The 20,000-nt window shown below is 41.9% G+C and overlaps 1 protein-coding gene across 11 annotated transcripts in view; it reads right to left on the bottom strand.

Annotated features, from left to right (window-relative positions):
- The window catches only part of GTDC1 (glycosyltransferase like domain containing 1), a 357,779-nt gene that overhangs the window by 5,261 nt on the left and 332,518 nt on the right, over window positions 1-20,000 (bottom strand). For 10 of the 11 annotated variants that reach the window (XM_061608859.1, XM_061608857.1, XM_061608866.1 and 7 more), the window contains 2 exons: window positions 16,823-16,893; window positions 16,024-16,115 (listed from right to left, as the gene is read on the bottom strand). In XM_061608859.1, the coding sequence (XP_061464843.1) occupies window positions 16,024-16,115; window positions 16,823-16,893 (163 nt within the window). Of the gene's footprint in view, window positions 1-14,454; window positions 15,538-16,023; window positions 16,116-16,822; window positions 16,894-20,000 lie in introns of those variants that run through there. The other variant, XM_061608867.1, reaches the window with a different exon arrangement.

Below are 20,000 nucleotides of genomic sequence, written 5' to 3'. Positions count from 1 at the left end.
CAGGTGCCAGCAGGATTTTCCGGGCTCAGTGTGCTGTAGGCTAGTTGAGCACCTGTTAGTAGCAGCTGTCATTACCGCCACACCATGCTTCCCTTGGCTGCTGCTGGTGTGCCAGAAATGCTGGCTAGCTGTCATCTACACCCTGCCTCACTCTGAGAAAGGACCGGGGGGGGGGTAATTCGTGAAATGAGGCATCCAGTAAGGTGGTTGGGAGGGAACCCTTGCTGCTTTCCTTCAGCATTTATAAGTTTTGTTGAAACTTAGGAATCACCTTGCCCAGAATGCCTCGTAAGAAAGGACCCTTTCTCAGAGAGAGGCAGGGTGGCAGAGGAGAGCACTGCAGAAGCCTCACATCGGTACCAGGTCGGCACCAGCACTGCTGCCCATGAAAGACCTCTGCAGGCCCAGGCTGGCAGATAATTTTCTCAGTTTGTCTCATGATTGGTTTGGCACTGGATCAGACATCAGTATTTGGCATACTCTACAGTATATCCTATGGATTTATGCACATCTCCTTTTCTTTGCTACTTTTTGCTTCATTCACTTTCCACATGAAGGCTTGCATGGCTAAAGTGGGCCACTCCTCCAAATCACACCTACGTGCATTCTCACTGGCTTGCTTACCCACTCCTGCTCCAGAACAAGCCGAATTGCCATGGGTGGGAATGTGATCTTTCTGGAAACTGCAGCTGGGAGTGGGGTTAATGTTCCCCTCCATAGCTGTAATCTCCCCGAAGATCATTCCACCCCTCAACAATCAGGCTTGGAACCAATAGAAGGCTTTTTTAAAGCCTCATTGCTGTGAGGGAGGGGTGTTTCTGGGTGTGTGTGTTGTATGTGTCTTTCGCAGTGCATGCTGAGGGTTAACAGCTGGGACTTCCCTTGCGTCAACTGGGCTTGAAAAAAAATCTTTCACTTGGGTCCAATGGAAGGTTTCATTCAAGCCAAAGTGAAGCAGGGGAGGGATCAGGGGAGGAGGGGATGCTCCAGGCCAGATGGGGAGCCCCAGAGCTGCCTCCCCTGTTCTATGCAAGCCCCACACACTGACTTTGATTCGGTGCCAACTTCACACATTCTCACTCTCTCATACATGTATCTCTCTCTCCCTTTCCCCTGCTGCTGCTGGCTCAGGGCCCTGCTGGCCTTCTCCGCATTGCCCTTTGTGGCTGCCCAGCAGCCAGCACGAAATGGGGGAGGGGTTGCCACTACCACTGCTGCTGCTGGGCTGGTGAGCAGCCACACTGCCACTGCCATGGTCCTCAGGTGGATGGACAGGTAAAGCAACTGTGCCGCATGGTAGTATGAAACACGGCTAGCAGAAAGATATGTCAGAGAACCTTTTGGTTTTCTCTCTCATTTTGTAATCCCACCCTTTCAATTCCACCTGTTTTCCCTCTTCCCATTATCCAAAGCCTGTTTTCCAGCACTGACTTTTATGCAGTTCTCTGAAGTTCTTCTCTACCCTCTCCCTCCAGTTTCTCATCCCCTTTGCTTCTCCATCACTGTTAGCTCTCAGTCTCCCCACTCCTTTCTCTGTTTCCACCCTTTCCCCTATTTCCGATCATCCACTCCTTCCTATCATCCTTCCTTTCACCTTCAGTTTCCTATCATCTGGGTAGTTTAGTCCTATAGTTAGCTGCCATGCCGATAAAATGAATGATGTCCATGTCCTGGCAACACAATGATCCTGGGCCATTCAGCGCTGTGCACAGGTCCACTCATTTTGGCTAGCCTTCATACCCCTTCAAACATTTGTGGTTGCCAGGGTCTAATCCTTCCCTTATAGGGTGCCAAGGCTAAAACACCTAGTCAGGGACAATCCGCTGCTCAATTCCCTGATTCCAGAGATGGAGGATCATTCCTGCAACCACACTGCATTCCCAAGATATTTAAGGCACATGGGAAGCACAGCATAGAAAAGGACACACTCTGGCCTTTCTGAAGCTTAAAGAGGGGGAGTGGGCAAGGGATCATCCCTCCCATTGTGCTGCAATTTGGAGGCCCTTCAAAATATCATTCCACAACTGCTGGGATGATCCCTTACCCATTCTCCAGTTCCAGGCGCGAGAAGGCTAGGGCTTGTGCTTCCCAAGTTGCACCTCCAAGATGCTTGGAACCGCCACTGCACAGGCAGAACACAACTGTGGAGATGATACCCTGTCGCTCCCCAGCTCCAAGGTCAGCAGAGAGGCTGGATCCTATTCCACCGACGACACAGCGGAGGGCAGAAGAATACCCAGCACAGCAAATGTGACAAAAAGAATTTAGATACACACACCCGGGCCATGCAAGTAGATATAGCATTTTTGTGGCAAACACTGGTGCAGCCATATTCATGGCTGCTGCAGTGTAAACAAGAGGCAAAGGGGGTCCCCTGCCATCTGGAGACAACAGCGTAAAAACCCTTAGTGCCAGAAACTGGACCTTCATCCCACATCTGATACACACTGGCCAGGGAGTGCCAGGGCATAAGATCAAGATGCACTGTCATATTACTTCTTACAGTGGAAAGACCTCCAGAGCAGGATAGAACACTCACTCCTCATCGCATCAGAAATCCAAACATAATCTTCTTGGCAATGGTACCCCATTTATGGAATGCCATCTCCTCTGTGGTATGGTTCCTTTCAGTGCCAACTTAAACAGTATTTAGTTGCTCAGGCTTTTGAGGGGTGTTAACTTGAACCAGACTCTAGCTGAGAAGCTGAATCACTACAAAGTGTGGTGGTAATATTAGAGGTTATTTAATGATAAATGTTATTTTAGCTTCTCCTATCTGTTGTGAATGAATGTGTTGAATTCATTTTTTTTATAATTTTTGGTGCGGTTGTTTTATTTTATTAGCATTTTAATTGTTTTATTCTTATTTGTAAACTGCCCTAGGAATATAATTGAAAGGCGGCCTAAATGCCTTCTTTCTTTTCTTTTTTAAATTTTTCCTTAGGTTGATGCACATCCAATTCGTGGTTTGTGACTGACTAGTTAAGAAAACTACTGGAAGACTATTCAACTTGGTAAACAAAGGCAGGCAGCCAGCCTTGTATGAGCATCAGGAAGCAGCAGCCACTAGCCAATGACAGACTAGTGAAACTTAAAGTCCTAAGATAAAAAGGAAACAGTGGAAAGTGGAAGGTTGCATTCATATCATCACCTGCTCTTTGTGAAAAACTACAAAGCACAAATATGACCTACAGTGAAATTTTCACTATACATGGGGAGGTTTTACTTTCAACCTCTTGCCAATTCTGTTGCACAACTGAGTACTCCCATTTTGGAAGGAAGAGTTAGGCAACTTATCCATCCTTTGGGGGAAAAGGGGTGGGGGTAGAAGCATGAATTAAACAGTAGGAAAGAGGTCACCAGTGCATTTCACAATCTATGTTAGTGTCCCTTTTGTAAAATTAAATGATTATCCCTTGTAAAAACTATTTTATTTCTTCCTCCCTGTCCTGCCATGTTCCATGGGCTCAAAAGATTCAGCTCTTTACCCTATTCCCCTATGTGCTCAGATGCCCTTTCTCAAACACTTCTCACTCATCAGCCAGTTTTAATTCCCTCCCTAAAGAATGCTGCAAGCTTGTATTCCCATTATAGTTTTGTAATAGAAAGTAAAATGCCCTTGCTTTTATACTGAAGGTTCTGCTACACCATAAGGCAGCACATCTCCCGATTGCACCTTCTGAGTTGAATAACTTTATGTTCCAACCAGATATTCCTTTTCAGTTTGGTCCCTGTGGGCTAGAGTAAGAAGCACACAGGGGAATTACAGATAACCTAGTGAAAAGCAATCCCCAGATTGCACACCCAGTCAACCTGACTTCTCACAGATAATTTTCTAGATCCCCATTCAGCTGTATGAGGAATGTGACTGCAGCACAATCACATTAAGGAGCATCCAGGATTGAGAGAAACAAATGATTCATTGGAAGCCTGCAGCCATCCCACACTCAGTCTCAGCTACAAGAACTTGAAGATTCATCTACCTCATTCTAGATTTGGGCCTCTGATTCTGCTGTGGATAAGAACATAAGGCGAGTCTGCTGGGTAAGGCAAGTGGCCTCTCTAGTCCAGCACGCTATTCTCACAGTGGTCAAATACCACTGTGAGGGAAAGCCTGCAAGCAGGAACCAAGCGCAAGGGCACTCTCCTCGCTTGTGATTTCCAGCAACTTGCATGCAGAAGCATGCTGCCTCCAACCATGGGGATCCCACCAGGCCTTAAGGGTGTAATTGGGCTGCTCTGCACCCTGCACTGGTTACACAATTTTCTCTAGGCTCGAGGTTCCTAGACTAAGAGATGCTGCTTTTTCACCAGGGGAAGCGGGGAGAAGAGAGGGAGCAACCAGTGGGGCAACTGAGATACAGCTATGGTGGTAGTTGTCCCCAGTCTGCCCACTTTATTTGCAGCATGCGTCCTCTACCTGCCTCATCCCAAGGAAGGAGAAAGGAGATGGAAGTTGTTGGAGAAAAACAAGGGCACAAATGTGTTTTGGTAGCTGGGGTACATGCTTGTTTTGATTATTTGAAATGGGGTACATAATCTTAATATGTTCAAGTGCCACTATTCTGAGCTAGATGTTTCTTGCTATTCCTTTCAAAGCATGGGCTGAAGGGCATGACACAGGTCTGGGCCTGAATGGGAGTCTGCTTGGGAATCCTAAGTATCTTGCCATGACAGAAGAAATGTGATATATAAATCTACTATCTATTTTGGAAACTGTTTTGTCTGTTCTTTATGCATTTGGACACCTTTTAAGACACCAAATTTTGCTTGATGGTTCCTGAGATCAAGGAACAGGTTTTTGTCTAGGTTTAAATAAAATTGGATGCCATTTTGAATCAAGATGGCAGACTGGACCTTTCAAAATTGCACCTTTTTTTGGTTTCTTAAAATTCCCACGCAATGCTGGATATGAGCCTGCTAGTAATTATTATAAGCAGAAATCACCATATATTTATGAACTTGATGAAGACATCCCACTAGTTCCAGTGGCTTTCAGGTAAGCCTTGCATAACAGCTTCTCTGCAAAGGAATCTCCGCACACCTATCACAGACTCGTGCTGTTGGTGTGGATTCTTGGGCAAGCTTCAGGATGCACAATCTGTTCAGACATGGCTGAGAGGAAGCTGGTCTCCCTTTTTCTCTACGTGAGCAGAGCATACATTCCTAATTGCCTCCAAGTGATTGGCAAGCTGTCTTTCAGGGAAGCTTGTCTGTCTGCCATTCCAAATATGCTAACTGATGAACCACTCATTTCCTTCTGAAGATTTTCAAAAAATACTCTAGCCCCTAGAGAGAGCAGATTGACCACTTTATATTTTTCCACTTCCCATGCATGTCTTGATAGTCCTTATATGAGCCAGCAGTGTTGAGGGAGTGAGAACAGGAAGCAACATGTTGCCTTGAGGGCATAAACTGGGCAGATACGCTCTTTCTCACTGTCCTGTTGGGACAAAGAGTAGGTTGAGCACCCCATCCTCACTTGCACTGGGTGTGTCTTGTGCTACTTCGATCACCAAGAAGTCTCATCTGGTAGAGTCTGAAGATGGCAGAGGATTAAGAAATATGAAGGACTGATGCAAGATATGTATAGGGGTAACACACCAAAACTCAGATCTAGAAAACATCATTTGAAGTGGGAATGTGTGACAGAGATCTACAATAAGCATGTCTGACTTTCATCCATTTACCCATACCAGTTCATACTGAAGTACTGAACCTAAAGCATGGGCTCTAGGAAATAAGGTATGCTGTGATGTTGTGAAAAACTACACCAACAACACACCTTTGTGGTGCACATTACATCACTGTTACTAACCTCTATTGCACTGTTACTAATCCTTGTTAACCCTGTTAGAAACAGTAGCGCATTCATCAAGTCATGATGAGATGAACATCAGATGTCACATAGCTGAGGGGACTTTAGATGTGCTGGATCAGTTCATCCAATCCCAGAAAAATGCTCTATGTAAATGCATTAATGAACCCTAAGACACCTTTTTTTAAAAAAAGCAGTAACTGAAATGTGAACACTAAATAGGATGCTATGATTAACCAAAACACATGGTTAAGAAAAGGTAGATGAAGAATGATTTATTAGATCAAATAATCACATTTACTTAATTTGCATAATTTATTCCACTTGAGGTGAACTTGAAAACATTAGATGGATTAATTGGAATATTGACTTATATAGTAAACACATATCCCTGTGCCTACAACCTCCCCAGAAATATAATTTTGTCTTGGGTTAACCAGGTGACAGGCCACAACTCTGCCTATGTAGACAATGAATCTAATGTGAATTTCTGTTCTGGTTATTGATCATGGAGATAGGAATTTAAGAATTTTGTTTTACAGTAGTGAATTTAACTCACACAATATCAGTTTACTTACCTGCTTTTGTGGTATCCTATGGGAATGATATCTTTAATTAGATTCATTTATGTTTAAAAAAACAAAAACACAAAAACTTCCACAGAGAATGAAACTGTCTAAAGAAGTAAAAAGTCTTAACTTTTATTGTGTTGGTTTTGGGCTGGCCTTTTGCTAACAGAAACAAATCCAACAAAAGGTATTGCTTTACCTGTTTTGTAGGATTTAGAGAGTAGAGGTTATGAATGTGTGTTTTTAGGGGGAAAGGGCGTTGCGTTTGGATTTTACTGCCACTAAACCATGCACAACATGGAGCTCTGTGGAGCTCTGTGTTCTGATAGACATCAACATCCAGTAATATTTGGCTTCACTTTGTAACAAACAATGCACCTAAGGCTTACCCACCACACAGGCTTTTGTGCCTTATTGCTTAAGTTGATTGCCTTTTTGTAGCAAGCATAACGCTGCCTCCCCTTTTGCCTCTAACTTTGTAGGTTGGCACGGGCACTGCATAAAATTGACAAACTAATGCAGTAATGCATTTGACTGTTTTAGATTATATTATTAATAAGCTTGCAGCAAAACCACACAGAGAAAGAGACAGGACAACAAAAATCATATTTTATATATCCTTTTGCTCCTGTTGTTTTATTTATAAATAGCAGCAAGAATGAACACGTTTTTCTGATGACCAAAGAGTATGAAGAATGAAATACTCTTGTCTGATATTCAAGTTTTGTGTTTTATTTACCAGAATGTTACTTCATTTTGAACTCTAAATAACTAACCACAGTATAAAGATTTTGAAGGATCAGAAGAAACAAGTTGCCCTCAAATTGTGGGATGGTTTGTGAAAAATGGCTACCCTAAGTTATCGTTTACTCTTTTAAAGCACTCATTAGACTCATATTCATACTGGCTATTTTTTTTTTCTTGAGTACTTCATGACAAAGGATGAAAACAGCCCTAGAAATATTGCTATGTACACTACAATTAGCTAGCTGGCTGGTCACCTAGGCTCTAACTCAAGCCTAATTTATGATTTTCCCAATATATGCGGCTTTTTCAGGGTTTCTGGACAGAAAAATAAACCCAGCAACCAGTAAAAAAAAATCCAATTGCTTTCCACAGTTAGTTTCCAATTGCGTAATTGTCCCTTATACAGCAGACAGTTAGAACGTTTTCTATTCATTGTCCAACAGGAAGGGAAACCTAATGGTCAGGAACAATAATAGAAGGAGGGACTCTCAAGGTGAAGTTAACAAACACACTCTATTTATTTTCTCTATGCCCTTCCCTAAACTTGTAGTATGGACAAGTTTGTTTTTTTAGGTGAAATCTAAAACTGATATACTTAATGCAGCATCAAAGCTACGCTCAGGAGCTTACCGTCATTACCAAAGTAGTTCAGTTTATGAAGAATCTGAACACAGGGACAGACCATAGGTGAAAGAGGACTGTAGCTACAGGCAAAGTCAAACTTTTGAGTCTGGTATTCCTGGGGATGTCTCAGAAAAGGATTAGGCAATTCAACAGATTAAACTTCATTCATGTAAGTTAACACATTCTCTGGATGGAGGAGCAGTGAGGGGGAGGATCACTGCCTTTCCCTTCCTTTGGCCTGGCCCTCACATCCTCTCCACTAGTGGGGGGGCTTGGATGGCCCTATGTGCCTCTTCCCCCCAAATGTCCCACCCCACTAAACAAGAAAGGCTGACTACAGGGCTGTGTTGGGCCCAACTGACCTCACTGCAGACCTCAGTGGCTAGCAGTGCCTTTTACCAGCTTTGGCTGGTGAGACAGCTGCAGCCGTTTCTGGACCGGGATAGCCTGACCACTGTTGTCCACGCACTGGTAACCTCTAGGCTGGATTACTGTAATGCGCTCTATGTGGGGCTGCCCTTGAGGTTGGTCCGGAAGCTGCAGCTGGTGCAAAATGCAGTGGCGAAACTTCTCACTGGGGCAGGGTATCGCCAACATGTCACCCTGCTGCTGAAAGAATTGCACTGGCTGCCCATTTGCTACCGGGCCAAGTTCAAGGTTCTAGTTTTGCCGTACAAAGCCCTATACAGCTCGGGACCAGGATACCTGAAAGACCATCTTACCCCTTATATGCCCAGTCGATCACTGCGCTCTGCTGGTGAGGGCCTCCTGCAGATACCATCCGATCAAGAGGTTCGTTCTGCACAATATAGGAAATGGACCTTTAGTGTGGCGGCACCTACCCTGCGGAATTCCCTTCCTTTGAATATTAGACAGGCGCCATCTCTGCTATCTTTTCGGTGCCTTTTGAAGACTTTCCTCTTTCAACAAGCCTTTTAAGTTGAGACCTATCTCAGTCTGCATTTGTGTCAGAACTGTTTAATATGTTTTTAACCCTTTTGAGGTTGTTTTTTTAAATGTTTTTAATGCTGTTTTGTTTTAATGTATTTTAAGATCTGTTTTTATGATGTTTTAAAGTGTTTTAGTGCTTTGTTTGCCACCCTGGGCTCCCGCTGGGAGGAAGGGCGGGATATAAATTAAATAAGTAAATAAATAAGAGTTCTGGCCATGTGAAGATGATTAATGTGGGATAAGGTCATTAGGCTACAGGGGTGGGTGGGACACATGCATGTGATATATTTATATGAGAAAAAAATTGATCAAGCTTTGGGTGAGAGGGCCGAAGCAGGAGGGTAAAACATGAACAATGATGGAGAGAGACTTGCCGTGCTTTTGCCTACCTTATATTGGCAGAAATAATATAACTTGATAACTTGAAGAGGAGCAAGAGTATTTCACTCTTTCTTTATACACATTGGTCATCAGAAAAAATAGGTGTTCTTCATTCCTGCTGTCTTAAAAAAAAGCAACGAAACAAGATATATAAAATATGTTTGGGATAATAATAATAATAATAAATTTATTTTTGTTATCTGCCTCTCACCTGAAATGCAGGTCCCAAGGCAGATTACATAGATTTTAAAATACAAAGCATATATAAAAGCATACAGAAATTTAAAAATGCAAAAAGATACAAAGAACCATACATAAATCCATAAAAACCTTAAAAACATCGGTATAATGGCATAAAGGGTAAAAATTTAACTAAATGCTTGAATAAAAAGATGGGTCTTCAGCAGCCATCTAAAAACGGGAAGATTTTACCTCACTGGTATCCCTTAGTCTAGGGGCCATGACAGAGAAGGCTCTGTTGGGAGTATTCACCAATCGGGCTTCAGATATAGTAGGCACTCGCAACAGGCCTCTTCCATGGTTCTCGTGCGATGGGCATGACTAATAAGGGGACGACGGGGAGACATATATCTAGGTCCCAAACCATTTAGGGCTCTAAAGGTTAAAACCAGCACCTTGAATTGTACTCGGAAGCAACCTGGGAGCCAATGTAGCTCTTTTAGCACAGGATAGTTGTTGTACAGGAGGAAAGAGTACATGGAACTTGGATGAGTGGGGGAGGAAAGTAAGTTAGATTATCAAGCCTTTGGGACAGGGCAGAAATGGGGAATCTGTTGCCCTCCAGGTGTTGTTGGACTCCAACTCTCTCATCAGTTGGTCAGGCATGATGCAGGTGGTCGCCCATCAACATCTGGAGGACCACAGGTTCCCCACCCAATCCTGAGATAGGGAAATTTTTGCATTTATTTTTAATGACACTGTCCTTCAACCAAGTGCTCAAAGCGGCATACAACCCTGTAAGACAGATGAAGCTGAGGGATAGTGACTGCTCTGAGCTTATCCAGTAAACTTTGTAGCTGATCAAGGATATGAATCTGATTCTCCAGAAATACTGAAAGGAACACAGTAATTCCTCCATCTTACCTCCCTCCAGCTCCCAATTGTGCTGGCTGGCTTGGCTCTAGGTGCTAATTGCAATCTGTCTAATTGACCAAGAAAGCTCCCTTAACAGGACTGTTTGAGTTCCAAGGAACAACATAAGGAAAATGTTTAGGGTTGGTGTTCTTCATGGCTGCCCCTTAACTGGGGGATTTCCATCCCTTAGAGACAAAATGCAAGCATCTTTCACATAAAAAAAAAAAAGAACACAAACTCTGGCAAAAGAAATGCAAGAAGACAATAAGGGATGCTAAAAAAGAATTTGAGGAGCACATTGCTAAGAACATAAAAACCAACAACAAAAAATTATATAAATACATTCAAAGCAGGAGACCATCTAGGGAGACAATTGGACCCTTGGATGATAAGGGAGTCAAAGGTGTACTAAAGTACGATAAGGAGATTGCAGAGAAGCTAAATGAATTCTTTGCATCTGTCTTCACAGTGGAAGATATAGGGCAGATCCCTGAACCTGAACTAACATTTGCAGGAAGGGATTCTGAGGAACTGAGACAAATAGTGGTAACGAGAGAGGAAGTTCTAAGCTTAATGGACAATATAAAAACTGACAAATCACCGGGCCCGGATGGCATCCACCCGAGAGTTCTCAAAGAACTCAAAGGTGAAATTGCTGATCTGCTAACTAAAATATGTAACTTGTCCCTTGGGTCCTCCTCCGTGCCTGAGGACTGGAAAGTGGCAAATGTAACGCCAATCTTCAAAAAGGGATCCAGAGGGGATCCCGGAAATTACAGGCCAGTTAGCTTAACTTCTGTCCCTGGAAAACTGGTAGAAAGTATTATTAAAGCTAGATTAACTAAGCACATAGAAGAACAAGCCTTGCTGAAGCAGAGCCAGCATGGCTTCTGCAAGGAAAGTCCTGTCTCAGTAACCTATTAGAATTCTTTGAGAGTGTCAACAAGCATATAGATAGAGGTGATCCAGTGGACATAGTGTACTTAGACTTTCAAAAAGCGTTTGACAAGGTACCTCACCAAAGGCTTCTGAGGAAGCTTAGCAGTCATGGAATAAGAGGAGAGGTCCTCTTGTGGATAAGAAATTGGTTAAGAAGCAGAAAGCAGAGAGTAGGAATAAACGGACAGTTCTCCCAATGGAGGGCTGTAGAAAGTGGAGTCCCTCAAGGATCGGTATTGGGACCTGTACTTTTCAACTTGTTCATTAATGACCTAGAATTAGGAGTGAGCAGTGAAGTGGCCAAGTTTGCTGATGACACTAAATTGTTCAGGGTTGTTAAAACAAAAAGGGATTGCGAAGAGCTCCAAAAAGACCTCTCCAAACTGAGTGAATGGGCAGAAAAATGGCAAATGCAATTCAATATAAACAAGTGTAAAATTATGCATATTGGAGCAAAAAATCTGAATTTCACATATACGCTCATGGGGTCTGAACTGGCGGTGACCGACCAGGAGAGAGACCTCGGGGTTGTAGTGGACAGCACGATGAAAATGTCGACCCAGTGTGCGGCAGCTGTGAAAAAGGCAAATTCCATGCTAGCGATAGTTAGGAAAGGTATTGAAAATAAAACAGCCGATATCATAATGCCGTTGTATAAATCTATGGTGCGGCCGCATTTGGAATACTGTGTACAGTTCCGGTCGCCTCATCTCAAAAAGGATATTATAGAGTTGGAAAAGGTTCAGAAGAGGGCAACCAGAATGATCAAGGGGATGGAGCGACTCCCTTATGAGGAAAGGTTGCAGCATTTGGGGCTTTTTAGTTTAGAGAAAAGGCGGGTCAGAGGAGACATGATAGAAGTGTATAAAATTATGCATGGCATTGAGAAAGTGGATAGAGAAAAGTTCTTCTCCCTCTCTCATAATACTAGAACTCGTGGACATTCAAAGAAGCTGAATGTTGGAAGATTCAGGACAGACAAAAGGAAGTACTTCTTTACTCAGCGCATAGTTAAACTATGGAATTTGCTCCCACAAGATGCAGTAATGGCCACCAGCTTGGACGGCTTTAAAAGAAGATTAGACAAATTCATGGAGGACAGGGCTATCAATGGCTACTAGCCATGATGGCTGTGCTCTGCCACCCTAGTCAGAGGCAGCATGCTTCTGAAAACCAGTTGCCGGAAGCCTCAGGAGGGGAGAGTGTTCTTGCACTCGGGTCCTGCTTGCGGGCTTCCCCCAGGCACCTGGTTGGCCACTGTGAGAACAGGATGCTGGACTAGATGGGCCACTGGCCTGATCCAGCAGGCTCTTCTTATGTTCTTAAATGTTGTTATATATATTAAAATGGGTTGAATTTGTGTGGCATGAATAAGCTTGCTGGAGGAAATGGGATCAACATTCATTAGTTTCATCTAACAGTGAAGCCAGTGTGGTGTAGTAAGAGACCAGGGTTCAAATCTCCACTCAGCTACAAAGCCCAATGGTCAATTAATCAGGCTAATATACCTCCAGGGTTGATGTGAGGATAAAACAGAGTGGAGGAGATGCACGTACACCATCTTGAGCTCTTTAGAGGAAAGGTGGGATGTACATGTAATAAACGAATAAATAAATAAAAATCTGTTTTGCTACTATGAACTTCTAAAAAACGTTTCTATGAATTCTGTTGCTTCCCCAGAATCTTTGGTAAATACAACCAAGCGCAATGGTTGGCCATTTTGGATAAGTAGAGGAGGGACTAGCTGCACATTGCTGAAACAACAAGAAGCTATCTATCTGATTTTACTTCTCTCTTCAGCTGGGTCCCAGAGTGCAGCCTATTTTATTTGCCCATAGAACTTAACAAGTGGGACCAGCAATAAAGTGTTACAGTGTGTGGGTTCCAGCCAGAGATGCCCTCTTTCAGGATACTCCCATACCACTCCTAGATTTTCCATCTCTCTCAGTTCTGAGCATGCTAAATCCTCACTGGGCTGTGTTGAGGATCTTGGCTTTTTTGGGGTCACCTTAGATTTTTTTTCTGCCTAAATTTTCCATTTCTGCAGACCCCGGGGTTCCCCCAAGCATCTTGTTTCTCAGTAGCCCCTTTTTGTGACATAGCTGCAATAACTCTGCACGTGAGTTTGAATGTGGTTAGCATATACCAGGTGTAGACAACATGGTGCCCTCCAGGTGGTGTTGGACTCCAACTCCCATCAGCCTACCAGCATTGCCAATGGCTAGGGATGATGGAAGTTGTAGTTCAAGAACATTTGGAGGGCACCACATTGGCTACCCCTGATGTGAACTACTGAGAACTAAATTATCTCTTATTGCTGTGTCCCTTTGTTATCTTTTTATCTTGATTTGGTTGTATTTGATTATGATATGGCTTGGATCCAAAGGTGTTTTGTGCTGGCAGGCATTTCCGCTCATGCAAAGCAGTCCTACCCCAAATTCTACTAATTCCAGCATCCCATGTTATTTCAGAGGGTCCCTCCAATCTGAGGTGGGGAGGACAAGACAGACAAGCTCCACCGCTCGAGCAGAGTTCCGCTCACATTTCTTTGGATCCAACCATTTGGGACTGTTGTCACTTACGGAATGTAAAGACACCTTAGTCTGCTTTGGGAGTTGCAGCCAGAAGTTAAACACATGAGGGTGGCAGAGTATGAGCTGGTAGCTCTGCTTCCCCACTGCCAGTTCCATCCATGTTTTAGAGTGGGGAATCTACTGTATTGTTCTAAAACAAACCATGGTAAAATGAGGGAGCCTTAGCAAGTATAGGAGGCTCACTCAATTTCAGAAGATCACCCTCTATAGCTTGTGAAGGGTGACTGGAACAGGTCTTATGTGCGCTTGTTCAAATGCTCTTGTTAACACTCTAAAACAAGCTCACAAAAGAACAAAAATATCTGCATAAGGCAGAACTTCATCTTCATACTCCCACCACTGTTCCATTTCTTGGTCACACGCTAAAGAGCAGCAAAAGAAACAGAACCAATAACTGGCATCTTTATGAATGATAATAAACACCAGAGTGGTATAGAACTACCATTCTGATCCCACGCTAACAGTGTTCAAGAAGTCAGTACATTTCTTTCCCATAGCAAGGTTTTACATCAGGGGTTAAAGGTGACCCTTCTGACAGTATTCATTGCAATTCACTGCTGCTACTGATGAGCAATTAAAACTTGCATTCAGCTGGAGTTATTATTATGCTGCCCAAAGTGATACGAAAAACTACTCCATGTCTGTGGCAGTAACTCCACCTACAAATAATTCAGCAAGGGGTACGTTCTCCAAAGGAGACACTTGCAGCAAATGAAGCATTTTACTTAGCGGAGCTTATATAATACACATCTCTTCTTACTGTGCTACATTTTGGACACCCTACCTGTTCAAATATCAATACTGTCCTCCCCATGTTGCTTTTTAACCGTCCCCAGCCTATTTTGCTGTCAAAAGCTGCAGAACCACACCTACGAGCCGTATGAAAGCAAAACCATTTAGCTGAACTCAAAGAAAGAGTGAATGTCAAGGTAAAAATTTAAGGATTGTTTTCCTCTTGTTGAAGCCTCCATGTATAGCTATGCAATAGTATTGACTCAAGAAGTAATGCTGAACACTGGAAGTGTTCAGTCAGCATTTTAAACTATTATGAGCTACCTTCTGAACCATCGCCAAGTTAATAGACAATGAAAGATAATGAGCTTGAAATTGGGTGTTAAATTGCATTTTTGGTTCTCTCTTTTTTTTCTTGAAGTTTAACCGTTTCCTGCAGAAACAACATTCTCTTTTGGTCTGTGTCTATGTAAATGTCCAGCTTTTGGGTCACAGATAAAATTGCACGTGTATAGAGTAAAATTACCTCGTTCTCTTGCACAGATGTCCTGCATTGGCAAAGAAAGTACAGAAAACACTCCTCTGAGGGAGCAGACAGGAATCCTTCTGGGGGGGGGGAGATGGGAGCAGGCATTACATCCTTCCCTTACCCTGGATAGCATTACTTGGGAATGTGTCCCCAGTTGTATTGTCAAGAATGCATCTATTTTCAGCATTACCAACTGTGTTACTTGCTCGATACTGGCATCCTGAAATGAGGGCACCACATGTTTGTTCTGGGGGTACTTCACCATGACATTATGCTGCACAACGGATGGACACTGGGCACGGGAAGTTCTCCTGCTCACACTCCACTGAAATGCATGGGAAAGCATAAGCCACACAGGAAAACATGGAACCATATGACATCGGCATTCCCAGATGTTGCTGGGAGAGAGAAAAGGAGGAGATGTGGGCGGCTGCTGTTTTGAACAGCACCCATGCCATGTGATTTTTGTCTAGTTCTGGCATCTTAAAGAGTTGACCTCTGATTTCTTCTTCCAAGACTGGTGTTGCAATGGGTTTTCTTTGAAATGATCAAAATTGCCTAAAACAGAGGGAGAAGAAAGGTGGCACTCACCTGGTCAGTCACCTGAACATACCAGGGCAGATTAAATTAAGATAGGAAGGTGAGCTAATTCTCATTAGTATAATTGTAGGATCCCTCTTTCACTTTCCTTTTAAACTAATGAATTAAATTAATCCAGGTTCATTTTTATAAGTCTCTTGGGTTCAAATATGGAGGACAGTCATTTTAGAAAACAATAAATTAAAAAAAGCATGTAGTATGCAGTAAATGCACGTATTTCATAAGACCCTAGGTTAATACAACTGGCATCTAGTGTAATTAATCCTTGTTAGCGTAACAACTAATATCCCTCCCTAGCATGTTTCCTTTAAACATTAGGATGTTAATTAAATGTTTTCTGGTTTTCTCTCCTTTTTGGGAGAAGGAGGAGGAAAGGGGGACTCTTTTTTGTCTGTATTCTTCAATACAGCATAATACCATGTAATACTTATTCTGAATAAATACCTTATAGAGATGTTTCCTTACACTGTCTGGTCTCTTGCAGAAATTCTGAAGCCTTTTAAAAAGCTGTTCAGGTGTAGAATACAGATATTCAGCTGCAGGAAAAACAGATACATTTTTAATGAAACAAAAACCTCAAAGCACACACTCAATATTAGTCACTTTACTAATTAAAAATGCATATTGCTCTGTGCCGCCTTGTGTTTTACATTATTTAAGCATGATTTTATAAGGTTACCTCAGCTCACAAGGATGTTTAATGCTAAATAAGACTGTGTAGTTGTGCTGTTTAGACATCTCCTTTGGGTGATTAAAATACATTATTCTAATGTAACACAATGCATATGTGAGACATTTAGTGATGAGATTTTTCAAAAGACTGATACTACATTAGTGTGTATCCTGTAGCAGGGCTGCATATTATTAAGTATTAAATTGTTTAAATAATTTGGTATGATTTTTCAGGCCTAAATTTTTCTCTCTGTATGTCAGTTAAAAAAAACCCTGCAAGCTCTTGCCGCCAAAGCGACCTTTTAAATAAAATCTATCACTATAGACTGTGTATGCTAACAATGAGGAATGCTATTTCAAAACTTGCTTTTGTGTTATCTTGAAAGAACAGATGGTAAATATAAACTTCGTCTAATGTATTAAAACACATTAAAAAATTCCTTAGCGCTAACATGGTAGCTTGCCAAATAAACAATTGCTCTTGTTTAAGTTTACTCTCAAACTTTGTATTTTAGAATTAATTATAAATTAAAACCTCAGCAGAAAAAAAAATGCATGATCAGGAAACTACCTGGAAATATTTCTGGATATACCAAAGCTTTGGGACAAAGTGGATAACAGCCACAGTACACAGCTTCTATCCTAAAAGGGGAGAAATGCAGATGATGAACTATTATTACATTATTGAGCCCCAAAGCGTATTTTGGGCCAACAGCACAGAAGTTGGCTGCAACGATCCTATTCCCTGTACATCAGTGTAATCTCCCTAAATGCCAAAGTTGCTCTTTTTAAAAGATAATTTTATTGATCACATGAATTACATAGAACAGAACAGCAAGCATATGTTTTGTTCACTGAATAAATCAAAGCGCAGCTCTCAGGTTTTTGTTTTGTTTTTTACTTTTTACAAAAATACTGTTCAACACGTTTTTATAATCAGCAGACAGGCACGTTATAAAGTATGCACAGCTTTTCTTCATAGCATTTGGGGAAAAGTGGACAACTCACAATATTCTTTTTTCTTTCTTTCCCCAAATGCTGTCAAACAGAAACAGGAAGGAACTGGCATAACAGAAAAATCAGTGTAACTCAGCAGCCAGTTATACACATCTACGTGCCTTTGGGACTTCACTGCTCCAGTAACTCTGTACTGCAAAGCAGCCAGTCCAGCAGTTGGGGCCCAGTGAGAGACAGATCCATGAACACTAGCACAACTGAGGACTGAATGTTTCTGCAACGTAGTTAAATGTTACTGTAGCACAGGTGATAGACAGCATCCTCTATCATACATCAGGTTAGCTTGGGAGGCGCAGGCAGTCTGTGTTACACACAAAACTGTCTCTGCTCCAAGCTCCTCAACATCTGCTACCTTAGGCAACTGTCCCACTCTGCCTAATGACAGGGCTGGACCCACTTGTCCTGGACTCCTTGGGAATGCTTAAACATAGAGAACTTAAATGGAAAAACAGGGGTTTGGAAGTTGCGTGCTTCTGTCGTGAGTAGGAAACCGACTGAGGCTGCAATTCTAACCATGCCTACTCACATGTAAGTGGGGTTTGAATTTCAGCCTTAACAGCTCTAATTCAAGTGCTGACTTGGCATGGCATAGCCTTCCACCTCTTCACCACCGCTATTAACTTTATGTAAAGAAATGCAGTGACTGTCTGCAAACACTGCATAAGACAGTCTGGCAATGCATAATAGATTGAACCCATAATTGATTAGCTATATGCACATGCCTATATTCTTTTAATTACTAATTGTAACCTAACTTTACTTACTAATACATTATCCAAGTACTCATTTGTCAGATTTTTAAAAAAGTGATTTACAGAGTGGCATGCTTAAGTCATAATTGAAAACCACCTCCATGGCTTCAACAGTCAAATGCTTATATTTGCAGAAACAATGGTAGAGAATATTATCAGCAAAGTATTATGTTAATATTTTTATGCAGTCATTGGACTGAGTTACCACAGGGACTATTTTAGCTTTTCTGTCCCCACCCCCTCCAGCATAATGGCCGTTCATCTGACATATAATAATCTTTAAAGATAAAAAATGTAAATTCTGTTGGCCAGAAATTATGCAGTGAAGTTGAAACCCCTTTTTACACTATCTTTATTTTACGAGAGTCTTTGAACAGCATCCAACTTGTTGGAGGACTTTCATTTCTTTTGTAACTTCAGCATTTGTCTCCGCTTTTTGAAAACTAAAGGCCATGTCATTACTCACCTTATTAATGTGTGTTTTGTTTCCAGCATTTTCTTTTTTCACTAAAAAAATGTATTTGCCACTGACTATAATGTTACTTTTCATGTTTCCTATTTAAATTCAGTACGTGCATTGCAACTAAACTCTAAATACAAACAGCTGCCTAGATTATATCATCAAATGCAATGGGCACAAACCAGCTTACTTGTGCTCTGGATCGCGGGGAACTTGCACCAACTGAAAGAGGAAGGATTTAATGGGAAAGTGGGAGCAATATTCAGACTTCCCATTCCTTCTTCCCAACTCCCATGCAACAGCTTTTAATATTACATGTGCACATATCCATGCATATCACATAGTGAAACAGGGAAACCAGGGCTATAACTGAGTTAACAGGAATACTTCAAAGGAGGTCTCCATACACATGCTCCTGGATCATGCTCCATATTTAAAGACAAATATTTATTAAAAGCATTGAAGTTGGCTATATTTGGGGTCATTAATTACTGTTGGGTCATAACAGTCAAAGAGCAAAGAATTTTAAAGGAAGCTTTCATTGCCAGAATGGAGGCGGAGGAAGAGGAGGAGAAGGAGGAGGGGAGTGTGAAGATTGTAGCAATACCTCAGATCATAAAATTATGTAAAAGCCAGTGATTTTCAAATTGATCTCCTTCCCTGAAAGAGAACAGCAGGCCAAGCTGGTGGGAGTCATTTCTAAGGCACTGTAGCATCTCGTTCCCAAAGACTCTGCCTGTCTTACAAATGAGTAAAACCAAGATTCAATACTTGATGTAATTTGAGAGATAAAAAGGTAGGATTTGGAATTAATCCTTTTTTTAAAAAAATACCCTTACATGCCGATGCAAAGATAAATAACTACTGCCAATCTATTCTCTGAGGAGTTGGGGAGAACAGGCTATGAAATGTAGCATAAAATGCAGCTTTTGTGTAAAACTTTTTAACATATATAGGTTCAATCCAATGAAAGATGATCTGCATGTGGAAACAGGTCTCAAAATGCAGATCCCTCCCACATATGAAAGGGAATGGTTTTGGGGAAGTTATGAATCTCCACATTCAGTAACCTGGCTTGCACATGCTGATGGGCCTCCATATATACAGATCTATGGACTGTGGCAGATACTAAAAATGCACATAGGCCCTGCACACTGTCCATTAGTTTTGGTTGTAATTTACAAATGACCTCACTTGTTTCTGTACTGGGGATGGTGCCTTTAGCTGTTGTTATCCTCCCATCATCCGTGACTGCCAGCCATGTGGGCTTGGCTAATGGGAATTGGAGTCCAGTAACCTCAGGAGTACCCTATTCCTGCTTCACACCTACCATGTTATAAGCTCAAACCCTTACAACTCTAGTTATTCCTCAGTTTGATTCTTCAATATCCCCAGTGAAACAACACAGTCCCTATGACTCCATTGTTAAAATGACCTTTATATTCCAATTAACAAATCATCTGCTAAATCTATGAATCTTAATATTCAGATCTATTCCCTTCAATTCATACAATTTATCT

This window comes from Rhineura floridana, chromosome 2 (assembly GCF_030035675.1).
Source record: "Rhineura floridana isolate rRhiFlo1 chromosome 2, rRhiFlo1.hap2, whole genome shotgun sequence".
NCBI classification, from domain to species: Eukaryota; Metazoa; Chordata; class Lepidosauria; order Squamata; family Rhineuridae; genus Rhineura; species Rhineura floridana.
This window is presented reverse-complemented; position numbering and strand designations above follow the sequence as displayed.